The following is a 14,350-nucleotide window of genomic DNA, read 5'->3' as shown; positions in this document are numbered from 1 at the left end:
ATTAGTAGAGGGCAAATTTAAATATTATGTTTAGTATTGCATGTTTAGAATTATAGAAAGCTCTGTAGCCACACTGTTTTCACAATGAGCTACTGAGGTCTGAGTTTCACCAACTGAATTATCCTAAATTCACACTGCAGCGACCCTCCTCGTTTTCTCAATCTGTATTTCAGCCTGTGGTTGGTGTGATGCGTTAAGTTAAAAATATCTGAACTTTTTGCTGCTACTGCCCAGAGCCATAGATAACAGTGGGGGGCGAAGTGAAAAATGCTTTGCGCCGCTGCAGTGTGAACGTACCGTAAAACTGAGCCGGATCCTCAGAGGCTGTACATGTAACGTAACGTAAATACGCGTGAAGTGGCCTGAAGAACTCTCACGAAAAGCGACCCGAGACCCCAGTTTTTAGAACGAATATTTTAGGCTTAGCAGGGATGGTCATTCCAGCACACTGGTACCATTAAACACAATATTTTATCCCTTCTCCACTCAAAAATGCTTCTGCTTTCAGTTTAGTAAGAAAATAATACGGACTGCCGCTTTAATAAATAAAATAGAAAATGAAGAATGTAAGATGTAAGTCAGAGTATCTCACACTATCAAAGTACAGCATAAGAGCAAATATTACTGTTGATATTTAGTATAATGACCCTGGAAATGTCACATATGATATACTGCATGTTTGGCCTAATTCCCAGGGCTTAGATCCTCGTTTTCTTTTTCACTGTACACGCAGCCACCGGAAAACAGTTTAGACGGAAATATCTTTCGGGACAGAGCGCGCGATCTTGCTGCCGAAATAGCTTCGAAGGAGAAGAGTGACATCTGGTGGATGAAATAAATGATTACAGCCTGCACTTTACCACGAAGCAAATAAACCAGTGAGCTTTACTGGTCACTAAATATCTGTTCTGATCTGCTGATTAAATATTAAGGTGATGCAATAAATACTTGATTGTTGTCACTAAAAAACACAATTAATATAATGATTTTTTAAAATATGATTAGAAGAAATATTTTGCCCTGGAATTTGAACAAGTATTGGAAGTAGCTCAATCATTACAGAGAACACAGTTCCACTGCTTTACAGATCAGAGCTCTGGTTAATACCCCTCTAGCACCCCTTGTACACATCAGTTTTACAACGATTCAACTAATTCAACACTACGGTTTTATATTTTCTGTTTGTATAAAACGTTACTTAACATATTAAATATGTATATCTTGTTTTATATTCTATTTGTATAGCTTTTATTGCCTTCTTGCAGGGTAAAAATGAACATTTAAATAAAAATAACTATTATAATGCTTATTATGTGTGGGGAGCACCTTTCATCAGGGGACTTTGACAAAGAGAATTAAATCTGTTCTACAGTTCATCCAAAGACGTGGAGACTCAAGAATGGAACTTCTTGGCCCTCTCTCAATTTAAAACAGACATAATTTACCTTTATGTTAGCTATATGTAAATTCAAAGAATTAAATTCATTTTGCAAATTCATTGAATATATTACAAATATTCCATATAATAATACTTCCACAGCCTTCACATTTCTGTTAATATTTTATTATACCTTTTTATGGGACAACACCAAAGATATGACATTTTGAAACAATGTAAAGTAGTCCGTGTGCAGCTTGTATAACAGTAATGTGTAAATTTGCTATGCCTTTAATGTCTAAAAGCAGTCAAAAGTGAGTACCCCCTGTCCAGATGGGATTAGTTTCTCAGTGGGTCCTGGGTTAATTTTCTCTGTTGAGGGGGGGGTCCTCTGTGATTTTATTCCCTTCCAGAACGACCATGTATGTGTTTTTCTCAGACATCTTCTGAGAAAATGACAGGCTGAATTACCTACTGTTTTTCGCTGAACTCTGTGGTCCTCTGTTAATTTTAGTCCCCCCTGGACTCACATTTCTGAGTTTTGTCACCTTTTAATAAAATAGCGTTTAATAAAATACCTATTTGTCCACAGTCAGTGGAAATGGATGAGCTACTGAAAGAGATGTCATGTGACCGATAAAGCCTGATAACTCCCTGATCCTCCTGTTTTGTTTTGTTTTTAGTTGCAGTCCAGATGCAAGAGTTTATTCACTGAGTAGAAGTGTGAAATATGTCTGGATAGGGCTTAAGTGAAACTGGCCAAACTTTGCCCAATTAGCCATTTTGCCTTCTTAAGAGTGTTATGGTAGTGCTGGAAAACAATGGTGGCTGGCTAGACAATGTATTGACATTTTGGGCACAATTTGGCCATTTTTACTTTGGTCGGTTAAGACATTAATGGCTGTGTGTTGAGTCATTTTGAGGGCACAGCAAATTCACACTGTTTACAAATGTAAGGGGTGTACTCACTTTTGTGAGCTACGTTTTAAAGCACATTAGAACTTAAGACAACATAAAAAATTACAAAGCAAATCACAACTGTACTGTTTTTTGGTTTATACCCTTCTTGCTATTACTAATAATTCTTATTTTTCAACCAGATTTTTACTACACAGCTCCTGCAGTTTTCAGCATAAAGACACCAGTCCAACCGCAGGCTTTCTTACCTGATTGAGTGATCCATAATGCTTTTGATCAGACACAAGTTTACATCTAGCTCTGCATTTTTATAGGAAATTCATGAGAATGAATGGGTGCAAAAGTTTTGCCCTCTTTAAAGGAAACAAATTCACTCCCAATACACAACCATCAACATGAGGTATCTCTGTAACTGCCCACATCTCTATAGCTTTGCGTCCTTGTGTCATATTAGATTAAATATCATACATCCCTCCAGGATTAACTGTAAAACAATTAATAATAATAAAGTGTTGGGGGGGGGGGGGGGGTTCTCTTCTTTTATTCTACTTTAAGATCAGAGTTTGGAACTGGGATGGTTGAGGAAGTGTCTTCAAGGAGTGTACTTTTGCTGTTAGTGCACTTGTGTCTCTTATATGATTTTAAATGTTTATAGCTCTTGTCACACTCTGAGCAGTAGTAGGGTCTTTCTCCTGTGTGAACGCGCTGGTGTACTTGGAGACTATACGGTTGATTAAAACTCCTCCCACATTCTAAACAGTAATACGGTTTCTCTCCTGTGTGAACGAGCTGGTGTCGTTGAAGATGACACTGTCGTTTAAAACTCTTTTGACACTCAGAGCAGTGATAGGGTTTCTCTTCCGTGTGAGTGAGCTGGTGATTTATGAGAATACTCAGCTGACTAAAACTCATCCCACAGGCCAAACAGTGATATGGTGTCTCTCCTGTGTGAATGCGCTGGTGTTGCTGGAGACTTTCCTTTCGATTAAAACTCTTTCCACAGTCTGAGCAGTGATACAGATTCTCTCCTGTGTGAATGCGCTGGTGTTTTTTTAACATTGTCCGTTCTTTAAAACTCTTCCCGCAGTCTGAGCAGTAATATGGTTTCACTCCTGTGTGGGCGCGCTGGTGTTTTTTGTATTCACTCTGCCAAGTAAAACTCCTCCCACAGTCTGAACAGTGATACGGTTTCTCTCCTGTGTGAATGCGCTGGTGATTTCTGAGATCACTCCGTTGAGAGAACTTACTCCCGCAGTCTGAGCATTGATGCGGTTTTTCTCCTGTGTGAATGCGCTGGTGTGCTTTGAGATTACTTATCTGAGTAAAACTCTTTCCACACTCTGTGCAAAGAAATGGTTTTTCTCCGGTGTGAGAGCGCTGGTGTTTTTTGAGATCACTCTGTTGAGAAAAACTCCACCCACAATCTGAACAGTGATGAGTTTTTGCCTTGCTTTTACCTTTCTTCATTTTTCTGCCAGATGTAGCAGCTTTTGGATGTATCTTCTATTGTTTTGGATGCCTTGTGATTAACCTGTTTTAGCAGCTTAACACTGAACTCTTCAGAAATCTTCTGAACAGGGCAGCATTCATTCTGGAAGAGACAATGAGAAAATAAATGTTATAGAAAAGGAACAAGAGTAGGTTGTCTTACTGTTGAAAATAACAAGTATAATAATAATAATAATAATAATAATAATAATAAGTCAGGCTGGTTAAATAGATAAAACCACTTATACATGTTCATGTTACCATAAAAGCTTTTATATATCTATCCTCTACTGAATCAATCAGAATTTAAATGTTAGTTTGTGTTATTTGTATTTTAGTGGAAACACTGGTCAGTCATAGGAATATTCTCTAAATTCAAAAAACATGTCCATATATATATATATAATATATATATATATATATATATAACTTGCACATGATAAAATACAAAAAAAATGTGATTTTTTTTGTTTTTTGTAAATAAGGATCAAAACTTGCCAATAAAAAATAAATCATTAGCTACATTTGTCTGAAAACTGTAACCATCATTGAGCTTTTCAACCAGAAAAAATGCAGCCAGTGTTGCGTCGACATGTCGATTTGTCTACTTAGCAGTTAGTGCATGCGTTGACTTACAAGTCTGTCCTGGCACGCATTATACAATCTGTGCTTTCTGTTTTAATCTGTTTGCCAGTACTACAGTATAAAAAAATCTAATCACATCAATTACATTTTATTAATGAATGCCACTACAAACTTGTATTTACTAATGGGGACACTAAACCCTAAACCATATTTTTTTTTCATTCATCAATAGCTTAATTGTGTTCCTTTGAAGTAACTGAACACACCAGTCCTGCTTAAATTTTTTAGAAACATTTCCTTATCTTTACTGCGGTCATTTCTGCATCTGCAGCGCCTACTTACGTTCAGCTGTGCTATAGCCGAGGATAATGTGTCCGTGTACTAGGTACTTTGGTATGCAGACACTTACAATATGCAAATCAATCAATCATCAAGAATACCACCCCCCTCTTGACACTGAACCATTTGCACCACACCGCTATTAGGGGCACACTGCTGCTACTGCTGCAGTATAGCCCAATCAGCTCTCCCTCCTGCCCCACCTCTAAACCCATACATCACCCAGTGACCCATCCAAACTACTACTTTTTAAAATTTAAGCTGAGGAGTCAGCTAAAATCAGGGGGTTTCGTTACCCTTTAATCATTTATCACATGCGCGGCACTACAGGACAATGCCACCGTCCTGTGAACGTGATGCCTCCCTCCCTAATGCCCTGAACAACTTTTATGCACGGTTTGAGGCACAAAACAACACGATGGTGAGAAAGACCATGCCCAAGCCGGACGAGCAGGTGTTGTGCCTGACTGCAGTGGACGTGAGGAACACTCTGCGCAGAGTCAACCCACGGAAAGCTGCAGGACCAGACAACATCCCCGGCAGAGTGCTCAGGGAGTGCGCAGACCAGCTGACAGATGTTCTCACGGACATCTTCAACATCTCCCTGTGCAGCGCCACTGTCCCAACGTGCCTCAAGTCCACCACCATCGTCCCCGTGCCGAAGAAGTCCACAGTGTCCTGCCTCAATGACTACCGTCCCGTTGCACTCACACCCATCATCCTGAAGTGCTTCGAAAGGCTAGTCATGAGGAACATCAAGACACAACTGCCCTCTTCACTGGACCCCCTGCAGTTTGCGTATCGTCCCAATCGCTCCACGGACGATGCCATCACCACTACTCTTCATCTCTCCCTCACCCACCTGGAGAAGAAGGACACTTACGTCAGAATGCTGTTCATAGACTTCAGTTCAGCATTCAACACCATCATCCCACAGAACCTCATCAGGAAGCTAAGCTCGCTCGGCCTCAACACCCCCCTCTGCAACTGGATCCTGGACTTTCTGACGGGGAGACCCCAGTCAGTCCGGTTCGAGGGCAGCACCTCCAGCTCCATCACACTGAACACTGGGGCCCCCCAGGGCAGTGTCCTGAGTCTTCTGCTGTTCACCCTGCTGACTCATGACTGTGCTGCAAAACACAGTTCTAACAGCTTTATCAAGTTCGCCGATGATACAACCGTGCTGGGTCTCATCACCAAAGACGACGAGTCAACATACAGAGAGGAGGTGCAGCGGCTAACAGACTGGTGTACAGTCAACAACCTTCACCTGAATGTGGACAAGACAAAGGAAATGGTTGTTGACTTCAGGAGAGCACAACACACCCACTCTCCACTCAACATCGACGGGTCCTCTGTGGAGATTGTTAAGAGCACCAAGTTCCTTGGTGTCCACTTAGCAGATAACCTCACCTGGACCCTGAACACCAGCTGTACAGCCAAGAAAGCCCAGCAGCTTCTCTACTTCCTCCGGAAGCTGAGAAAGGCCCGTCTCCCTCCACCCATCCTCACACTCTTCTATAGAGGGACCATTGAGAGCATCCTGAGCAGCTGCATCACTGCCTGGTTTGGGACCTGCACCGTCTCTGACCGCAAGACCCTCCAGCGTATTGTGAGGACAGCTGAGATGATCATCGGCGTCTCTCTCCCCTCCATCATGGACATTTACACCACCCGCAGCATCCGCAAAGCAACCAGCATTGTGAATGACCCCACCCATCCCTCACACGAACTGTTCTCCCTCCTGCCTTCGGGAAGAAGGTACCACAGCATCCGGTCCAGCACGACCAGATTCTGCAACAGCTTCTACCCCCAAGCCATCAGACTCCTCAACTGCAGAGACTGAACTGATGGTTTTCTGTACATGCACACACACTCTTACCCCACTTACCCCAGAAAATGGAAGCACTAAAAACCCTACTATACCTCACTGGACTCTATTGCACACTGTGTAATAGAGGTAATTACTACCTCACTGGTCTTTTTTGCACACTGCATAATTTGCACACTGTCTTGTTATTTATTATTCTTTGTCTGTATTGTGTTGTATTGTCTGTCTGCACTTTGTACTGTTGCACTTATTGTTCTGTCTACACTGTGTTTATGTGCACCATGGTCCCTGGAGGAACGTTGTTTCGTTTCACTGTGTACTCTGTATATAGCTGAAATGACAAATAAAAAACACTTTGACTTTGACTTTGATTTACTCTCATCCACACGTAAAAATCGGATACGTTCATACTACTAATAGGCTACTTGTTTTAAATTAAAATTAAAATATCACTCATCTATTATCTCAATCGGTTGCTCTGTTAGTTAACTAGTTTTGTTTGCATTAACTGTAAATATATTGGACATTTATGTTTTAGCAACATAAAAATAGGTTAAGCAAACGGAGGAAATCCTATTTTTCCAGAGAGTTTTTGTTGGCTACTATGTAACGTTACTTACAAAATCGTAGGAAATGAAGGCAGCATTAAGACACGGCAGGAGTATGTTTTGACAGGGTAATACAACCTGACACAACACTGGAGCTCCAAATAATAGCATAAGCGCATGATACAGACTACATAATAAGGACACGACCTCTGTAGTTTTTGTTATAAAGGGTCAGAAATCTCCATACCTTCCACAATCCAGCTGATTATGTTTATCCAGCACAACAGACTGAACAGCGCACGAGCTTCTTCTCGCTCTACTGGAGATACTGGAACCACAGTCACAGAGTTATCGCCCCAACAGGACTGGAGGGGGACACTGGCTCATGATCAACGCAGTGGAGGAGGTGGAGCAGAGCCGGTGTTCTGTCAAATTGTGCAACTCGTCGATATATGCTTCATGTTTTCAGGTGTTTTTATGGTAATTCTGCTTTACCTGGGTGCATTAAACAACCGGAGCCCCGTTCTGTCGAGTTGTGCTACCTTGTCAAAACTTGCTGCCCTAGTGTATATTTAACTGTACAAATACAAAAAGCACTATATTACAGCGGGTTCCCAGTAGAAGTCCCAGTAGATGTAGCATTCGGTCATTACAAACTGCTTTGGTAATTTTTATAATAATAACTATTGTATGTATTATAATTAATTTACATTTACACTTTTGTGCAATGACAGTGATTCCAGCTTGTTTAAAGCACAAAACACCCCAAAACAGAAATATTATAACAACAAAAAAAAACACGAGAAATAATTAAAATGTGTAGGACAGCGCATGCGCAGTGCCTTTAGGAAGCACGTATTGATGGGTAGCATAACTCGACAGAACACCGGCAGCAGGACATGAACGGAGCCCGGCTGGTTTAAACGGGCATGTCTTTATACGCAGGACCTGCTGATGTCTCGATGTCTTGCTGCTGTGGGCTGATGTACTGATGAAGCTGTCTATACCCGAATCTCCTCCGCCGAGGTATAAACCGCTCACTGCTCCATACGAGCGTTCAGCTGCGTTATAACGAGCTGTTAGCATTTTAGCCCAGTAAGGCTAATTTAAGGCTAAATCACTAAACAATCCGATTCAGACAAAACGGGGTGCCTTCCTGCCACATAATCCAGTTTGTGTAGCTAGACAGCATTTCTTGCGTCTGACTTTTTTTTTATTTAGTTGGTATAGTTTACAAAGAAAAATATATGTTCAAAGTTAAAAGAGATACTATTAGTTTTATTTACTATTATTTTAATATAAATAAAGTTGAATTTGGTTGACTTATTTTTTTTGCATTTAATATGCATTATCCCAATTTTTCGTATTAATAAGGAAAAATGTGATCAATTATACCACAGTCAGTGGTACCCTGCAGTGTGATTGGCTGAAAGATTATGTGAGTGCTGTTACCAGCCAGTAATGCACTGTAACCAAAGCTCTCTATGCATTACTCCGCCACATACAGGTATTCTAGCAACGCTGCAGCGCTTACAAGCCAAACAGCACAGCTACAAACAGAGCAGCAATGGAACTATTTTAACTTAGGGAATGTTCATCACCAAACAGATTGTATTTTTCTCATCCTCTTTAACTCAAAATCTTTAATTAAACAGTGGAATAGAACTGCGGTATAATCACAATAATACACTCGTGGTTTGTGCCTGCAGCCTTGTGCCTACGACCGCAGCACGGCAGTGCCAATATCACAGTTATAGCATTAACCTCAAGTGTATTATTACTTAATTACCACAGCCAAACTGTGTGATCAGTTTTTTAAAGCAATTCACAGCCCTAAAACAGACAGAAAGACAGACAGACGGATCCCAAAAGGACATTTATGCATCCAGCAGCAACAGCATAATACCAAAACACACTCTAAAACAGAAGAATAGAACTTTTCTATAACACTGCAGTAGATTTTGCTAAATCTGCTTCATGAGTATGTTTGGAAACATCCTTTTATAATTTAATGTAGAAAGTTTTTTGTATTTGTACTTTTTTGTATTGTGGAAATAGCCTTTTCTGTTATTTTAGTTTTGTGGTGGGTAAAAGTTTTGTGGTGGGTAAAAATATCAGTATTTAATTGTAACACCATTAACAAAACATTCTATAAATTATTTTACTGACTCAGCAAACTGCACTGGATTATTTAGAATAAGAAGATAAAAAAAGTCACACTGCTTCTTTAAGGCTGAATTATACTGCTGTGCCATGTCTATATTGCCCAGCACCATCTGGTATGCAGTACAGCAGTGGCATTTCCAATACATACATTTTGCAGCTGCAGGGGTTACCCCAACTCAATATTATAATGCTTATTCATTTAGAATGGATTACTAGTACAGATTGTAAGGTACTATGAAGGTCTCCCGGTAGTTTTGTCTGTATATTGTATTGTATTCTCTGCAGTTCAATGACCTTATTTTGTTGCATTTCACTTTTTTTTCTTTTCTTTTCCAGGATGAATGTTTTCCCACTCTAAGTCTTCTCCTGCCCCTAGTGTGGACTTTGCTTCTCCACAAACAACCAGTCAGAGGATTACATAAAGAACAGTTTTAAACTCCTGAAAGAGGTTGATCACAAGATATCCAAAAGATAAGAAATTATGAAGCCAAGTCCAGGAAAGGAGAAAACTCATCACTGTTTAGATTGTGGAAAAAGCTTTACTATACAAAACGATCTTAAAAAACACCGGCGTATTCACACAGGAGAGAAACCGTATCTCTGTTCGGACTGTGGGAAGAGTTTTACTTTACAAAGTACTCTTAAAACACACCAGCGCATTCACACAGGAGAGAAACCTTTTCACTGTTCAGACTGTAAGAAGAGTTTTGCTCAACAGTGTGTCCTCAGAAAACACCAGCGCATTCACACTGGAGAGAAACCGTATCACTGTTCAGACTGTGAGAAGAGTTTTAATCAGCTGTGTACTCTCCAAGTACACCAGCGCAGTCACACAAAAGTGAAACCATATTACTGCTCAGAGTGTAAGAAATATTTTATTACACAGAGTGAGCTCAACAAACACCAGCGCATTCACACTGCAGAGAAACCATATTACTGCTCAGACTGTGGCAAGAGTTTTATTCAGAGAAGTGGTCTAAAAACACACCAGCGCATTCACACAGGAGAGAAACCGTATGACTGCTCAGAGTGTGGCAGGACTTTTACTCAAAAGAGTGGTCTAATAAACCACCAGCGCATTCACACAGGAGAGAAACCATTTCACTGCTTAGACTGCATGAAGAGTTTTAAATTACTGTGTACTCTCCAAGTACACCGGCGCATTCACACAGGCGTGAAACCATATCACTGCTCAGAATGTGAGAAGAGCTTTCGGCATTCAAATTCATTTAAGGGACACAAGTGCACTGAGAGCAGTAACAGAAATTTGCAATAACACTTCTTTAACCATCTTAGGTCACAGATCTGGGGCCCACACAAAGAGCATGACAGAAATAATAATCAACTAATCTGCAAAATAATCCACAGATTAGTCAACAACCAAATTAATATAAGCTGTGATAAATTTACAGATAGGTAATAATATCAGATATGCAGATCTATAGACTGACTAGACTTATTAATAGGACCACATATTGTTAATGTAACTTTGACAAGTCATATGTTTCCATTGTTTTACACATGAGGCTGAAGTTTGATATTCGCAGCTCCAGATTTGTTTGGCTCTATATTTGCAGCCTCGTATTCCCCGGCTGAAGCTGGTTTGATTTTCGCAGCAACTGCTTCACTGAACGGAATTACTTTTGCTGTCAGGTGGAGAAAGGCTATTTTGGTTTCAGGGAATATTTAAAATTGCAGGGTGCAAAATCATTTGCCACCTATTCATTCCTGTTGGGGGAACCAGCAAAATCCAATGCTAATTACACACATCACAAAATTAGATTAACAAGTCTGCAGTTTGAATGATGTATGAAGTAGTGTAAGTCAAAGTGATGACTTCAGCCTCCAAATGGGAAATTTGTTGTTTAACAAAAGACGGGCTCATCACCTAGGACAGCAGAGAGCATGAAGATCCCTGATTCATTTGATACAACTACTATTAAAGGAATTAAATTATTCTTTTAGCCATCAACATTCTGATGGGCTTAAATATATATATATATATATATATATATATATATATATATATATATATATATATATATATATATATATATATCAAGATCTTTGTAATCTCATACAAAAATAAGGCTTGCACAATTCCTTGTTGGCTGTGCATCAACCAAACAAAGAAGTGAATATATATTTACCACAAAAACAGGGCTTGCAGCTTTTGAGGTTTTTGAAGGGAAGAGCATGGGTGGTGTTGGTGGGGGGTGTCAGCGCACAGGTGTGTGCAGGGTTGCCAGTTTAAAACTCGCCCATCAGAAGCTTAAACTAGCCCAAATATGTCACACGCTTAAATCAATGGCTTAGTATTTTGTTTTTATGGAAATTTTATCAGTGTTGCTATTTTTAAATTAGCAAAAAAGACCTGACCTCTACTCTTTAACATTTTTTTCATCGACTTGTGATTTCTGGTTACATTGTGATCTCTCTCTCTCTCTCTCTCTCTCTCTACCTTTCCCTTTATCTTTTCCATTTGAGGCCTTCAGTACAGGGGTAAGGGAAGGCCTTGTAAAATGAAGGGAGTAATGGTCTATTAGTATGTCTGTGTATTTTTTTTGTTTGGCAAGTACCCAGTAAAGAACGAGATCAAAACAAATCACCATGAGTTTTCCTTTTTTGTGTGCAACACTAGAACTAAAATGGGTGTGAAAAATGGCTGCCGAAATTACTGATACTGATAGTTACTGATAATTAACATTATTAGCTGAATACAATATTCTCCTAAATCAGCTGTGGTTAATTATATGATGTAAGTACAAAACCCATAATCGTATGATGAGATTTACTTACTGTAATGTACGCTCTTTAAATATGGCGCCCCCGCGTCGTCCTGTGTTGGTCTGCAGCGCCTTCTTGGAAAGTTATTGGTTGGATCACGTACATTTTACCCGGATACTGCGATGCTATTTTTTGATTGGCTAGTGTCTAGCTATAGTTCTTAATGTATTGACTGGTGTGGGGCAAGCTTCTTCGTCCACAGTTACAAATATCGGGGAACCTTGGCGGGCGTTGTTCTAGAAATGCCCGTGGAGGAGCAAAATGAGTATTTTAAATAAATAAAAATGTATTTCCCCCGTTAAATCATAAATGTTATATCTATGACTGCATAATGCTAGATGGAGCTGCTAGTGAATCCTCAATGTACAGAGAGTTAAACTGCTAAAACTTTACAATTAAAAATACCATCTAACTCTTTGTCCATGATTATAAAGTATATAACCATGAAAAAGAATAATAAAGTATTATGTTTTAAATATTTTAACAAAATACTGGTTGGCAAGTGGATTCTGAAGTAACAGTAAAAGCACGCTGATTTTACCTGAAGTATAAAAGCATGAAAATGCCTCTTTGTAAAAACATTCGATATTGTTTGATTTATAAATATAATATGATTTTGCTCAATTGCTCCGATATGAACCCATTAATTTTAGACTCGCGCCCTCTAGTGTCTGCAAACTCTTTAGAGATTCTCAAGTGGGTATTCTCTTCTTCAGAGATTCATACCTGTCAAGTCTCCCGTTTTGGCCGGGAAACTACCGTATTTAACTCCTCTTTCCCGCCGTCCTCCCGTATTAGTATTTTCCCGTAAATTTCCCGTATTATATTAAGATTTAAAAATATATATTATTGAGGAGACAGGGCACTGACCGCTCTGTGTCTCTTAACCAATCGTGGAGCCGGTTCAAGGAGAAAGTCCCGCCTTTCAGGAGAAACAGCCAATCAGCTTGCAAAGGAGGGTCAGCGTGGGGAAGCCCCCCGTCGCTGTGAGTTCAGGCAGCTAGTCGGAGCTGCTGATGTTAAAACATATCTGGATATTCAGCGATTTTTCGGTAGGCTAATCATGTAAACTGTGATGAGATTTTTCTGATAGCTGCTTAAAAATACTCGTCTCCGAAATAAAACACACAGATTAAACCTTTTAAAATAAAAAAATTACAGCTTGTGACTCGTACTAGAAATGTGGAGAGGACCGAAATTAACTGAACTGATCAGTAGTGTTCAAAAGAAAAAAGTATTATTTAAAAATTATTAATTGTGTAGGCCACTTAGGACTAATTTTTACTGATGGAATATGTGTGGTCCATTGCCTTTTAGTAAAAGCTCATAATACTATTTTTAGGTCACCTACAGTCATTTTGCAGAATTTGTGCACCCTTTGTTCAATTTTAAATCTATTAAATAAAAAAAAATATATATAATATAAAAGAGTGCATTTAAAGGCAAAAAAGACATGAAATCTTAACTTTTTTTAATATCTAGAAAAGGGTTTTTAATTTGGCTGTATTAAAAGAATGACATATGTAGGAATGTCCACAACATTTCAGATTCTGATAATCTAATTGTAATTTGTAAGTGGTTCACATGTGGTTATTTTAGATTTTTTGTAAACCTGCCTTAAAATGTAAGAGATACTGAACTTTCGTTGGGCTGGTGGGACGACTTTAAGCGGACGGAGGAAAATATCCCTTATTTTTAAATCTAAAACTTGACAGGTATGGAGATTCACTGCACTGGAATTTTTATTGGTTTAATTGTCTTTGGGTTAAATGTAATTAATTAGTCTGACACTGATATCAATTAAAAGTAATAAACACAAAACGCCGAGGTCAAAACTTTTTAGTAAGTAGAACCAATTGGCTTATACGGTTTATACGGTTCTGTTTACAATGGTACCGTTATTCCCTCTTCAGTCCCCATCACTATTGCACTATTGTTTTGTGTCTCACGTATATCTGTGACCTTGTTGTATTGTACATTTAGTGTCTCTGATTCTTTTATATTTATATTTTTTATCTTGCTGTACTTGTTGTAACTTTGGGAAGGAGAGTAACGTAATTTCAGTCATCTGTATGTCCTGTGCATATGCATTATTTACAATAACACGAATTGACTTGGCTTACTATAAATAAGCTTTATTTTAAAAGCAACTTAAATTTAAATTGAACAAAACAGCTGAGTACAGCTTTAATTGTTCTGGAACTTGAAAAGTTGTTCCCAGCTGGATCCAAAGAATAGTAGGTTCCACTAAATCTGGTGCAAAGACTGGCTGTTTCATTGAAAAGCACAATGTTTCTTGGCTCTTTGGGT

General features: G+C 39.1%; 1 protein-coding gene and 1 long non-coding RNA gene across 2 annotated transcripts; one reads left to right on the top strand and one right to left on the bottom strand.

The window, feature by feature from the left end:
* Nucleotides 1–1,548: 1,548 nt before the first annotated feature.
* Nucleotides 1,549–7,462, bottom strand: LOC125806200 (zinc finger protein 501-like). Its single transcript, XM_049486148.1, has 2 exons — nucleotides 7,335–7,462; nucleotides 1,549–3,887 (listed from the first exon to the last, which is right to left on the bottom strand). The coding sequence occupies exon 2, from the start codon at nucleotides 3,761–3,763 to the stop codon at nucleotides 2,837–2,839; it is 927 nt and encodes a 308-aa protein (XP_049342105.1). The 5' UTR covers nucleotides 3,764–3,887; nucleotides 7,335–7,462; the 3' UTR covers nucleotides 1,549–2,836.
* Nucleotides 7,463–7,963: 501 nt separating this feature from the next.
* On the top strand, nucleotides 7,964–11,858 carry LOC125806208 (uncharacterized). Its single transcript, XR_007441499.1, has 2 exons — nucleotides 7,964–8,113; nucleotides 9,590–11,858. It is a non-coding gene; the product is annotated as an uncharacterized LOC125806208 (long non-coding RNA).
* Nucleotides 11,859–14,350: the final 2,492 nt, after the last annotated feature.

The sequence above is a fragment of the Astyanax mexicanus genome, chromosome 12 (assembly GCF_023375975.1).
Source record: "Astyanax mexicanus isolate ESR-SI-001 chromosome 12, AstMex3_surface, whole genome shotgun sequence".
Lineage (NCBI taxonomy): Eukaryota > Metazoa > Chordata > Actinopteri > Characiformes > Acestrorhamphidae > Astyanax > Astyanax mexicanus.
This window is presented reverse-complemented; position numbering and strand designations above follow the sequence as displayed.

Coding starts and splice junctions, on each gene's coding strand:
- LOC125806200 (XM_049486148.1), bottom strand. CDS start 3,763: ATGAAGAAAGGTAAAAGCAAGGCAAAAACTCATCACTGTTCAGATTGT.